Raw genomic sequence first — 1,454 nt, 5'->3', positions numbered from 1 at the left:
CACTGAAGTTTATAAAAGAGAACCAGATGCTCTGAGATGATGACGCTTTTAATCGGTTGCATATGCGGCAGGATGGGCGAATTCGTGGAATCGTTGGCCGTGGACAGGTGAGGCATCTTTCTGTTGCGCACAAAATTGTTTCACGTGGCACACAGTTGAAACACGTTATTATCCTCCATCACAATGTCAAGGCGCAAGCACTCAAAGTACTTCAGCTGCAGAAGCATCATATCTCGCTGAAAACACAACTGTTCAACACCGAGCACCTGCAACCCAATGGATTCGTGCGCATCTCACGCTCGTATTCACAAATGGCACTGTACCACTTTGTTTACCGGTGGCGGCGGAGGCGCGTTGTTTGTCCCACCAGCTTACGTCGACATCGCTTCTCGCTAGGGCTTTCGATGCTGTCGCTTCTGCGGCCCTGCTGGCACGCGCCTCGACATCCAACGGTTTCTGCGTTCACCAGGCCACTGGACAGCGCCCGTCGACAGTTCGGCACTGCCAAAGCCTCCACCAAAGCCTCTCGCTGCCACTTTCATCGTCCACGTGCAGCGGCGACTTGGAATTGCAGCGACGCTCTGCCTGGCCCTTACGCCGATCAGCATCACGTTCAGCTGCGCGCACGGCGGATCTTTCCTGTTCCGACGCTTACAATGCCGGTTTCGAGCGCGGCGACGAGCGAGAGCAGCAGTGCTGCTTTCTTCTGTGCTTTCAGTTGGTCTGCTGCGGCCGTGAGTCTGCGATAGAAACTTATAGTTGTGCGTACGCAGTGAGCTTAAATGCGCAGTCACTCTACGGGCAATGAATGCGCATGCGTAGAACGCTACTTATCTCGCACGCTACAAAGCAATGTGTGCGCGTGCTACGGGCACGTTACGAAATGGTAGGGGCAAGGTGGCGGCGCGCTGTTCTCCCGCTTTGGACGAAATACATGTTGCCGCTGCATTCTTGGACGCGATAGCTCCCTCAAAACGGTTGCGTTCGCTTTTATTAGTGCGAAAGGACTATTCCGACGGGTAAACACCTAGAAAGATCTTGCGATATTTGTTGGTGTGTGCCATCTTTGCCGAAGGTGTCGCCCTCCCACAACATCGTTTATAATTATTGCGCTCCCGCTGAGCCGATACTCACGCCCCCACCACTTCCCCGGCGTGCTCCGCCGTCCCCGCTCCGGATGCGCGAGAGCCATTGGCGTCGGAATCACGCGTCGAAATCGGAGCAACTGAAAGGCGTTGTTGGACGCGCGTTGCCTGTGTAGTGTCTTTCGAAGCCTCATGCGTGCCTTTGAGGCGGTGTTGCCTAAAATGCTTTCTCTCATCCTACTTGGTCTATCTACGATAATTCCCTACCATTTACGACGTAATAAAGAGCATGATAAGCCCACACTCGAAATCCAACAGTAAACAAATAAGCCACGCCAAAGTTCGTGTAATTTAGCTTTCGCACCATTA

General features: G+C 53.3%; 1 protein-coding gene across 1 annotated transcript in view; it reads right to left on the bottom strand.

Annotated features, from left to right (window-relative positions):
- Positions 1-392: 392 nt before the first annotated feature.
- Positions 393-1,454, bottom strand: part of LOC149355057 (uncharacterized) — a 4,057-nt gene continuing 2,995 nt past the window's right edge. Inside the window, exon 2 of the mRNA XM_089576055.1 lies at positions 393-617. Within this exon, the coding sequence (XP_089432181.1) occupies positions 393-617 (225 nt within the window). The remainder of the gene's footprint in view (positions 618-1,454) is intronic.

Source organism: Amblyomma mixtum, chromosome 3 (genome assembly GCF_055824585.1).
Source record: "Amblyomma mixtum isolate Tamu chromosome 3, ASM5582458v1, whole genome shotgun sequence".
NCBI lineage: Eukaryota > Metazoa > Arthropoda > Arachnida > Ixodida > Ixodidae > Amblyomma > Amblyomma mixtum.
The sequence above is the reverse complement of the archived record's forward strand: the minus strand, read 5'-3'. Positions and strand labels throughout refer to the sequence as shown.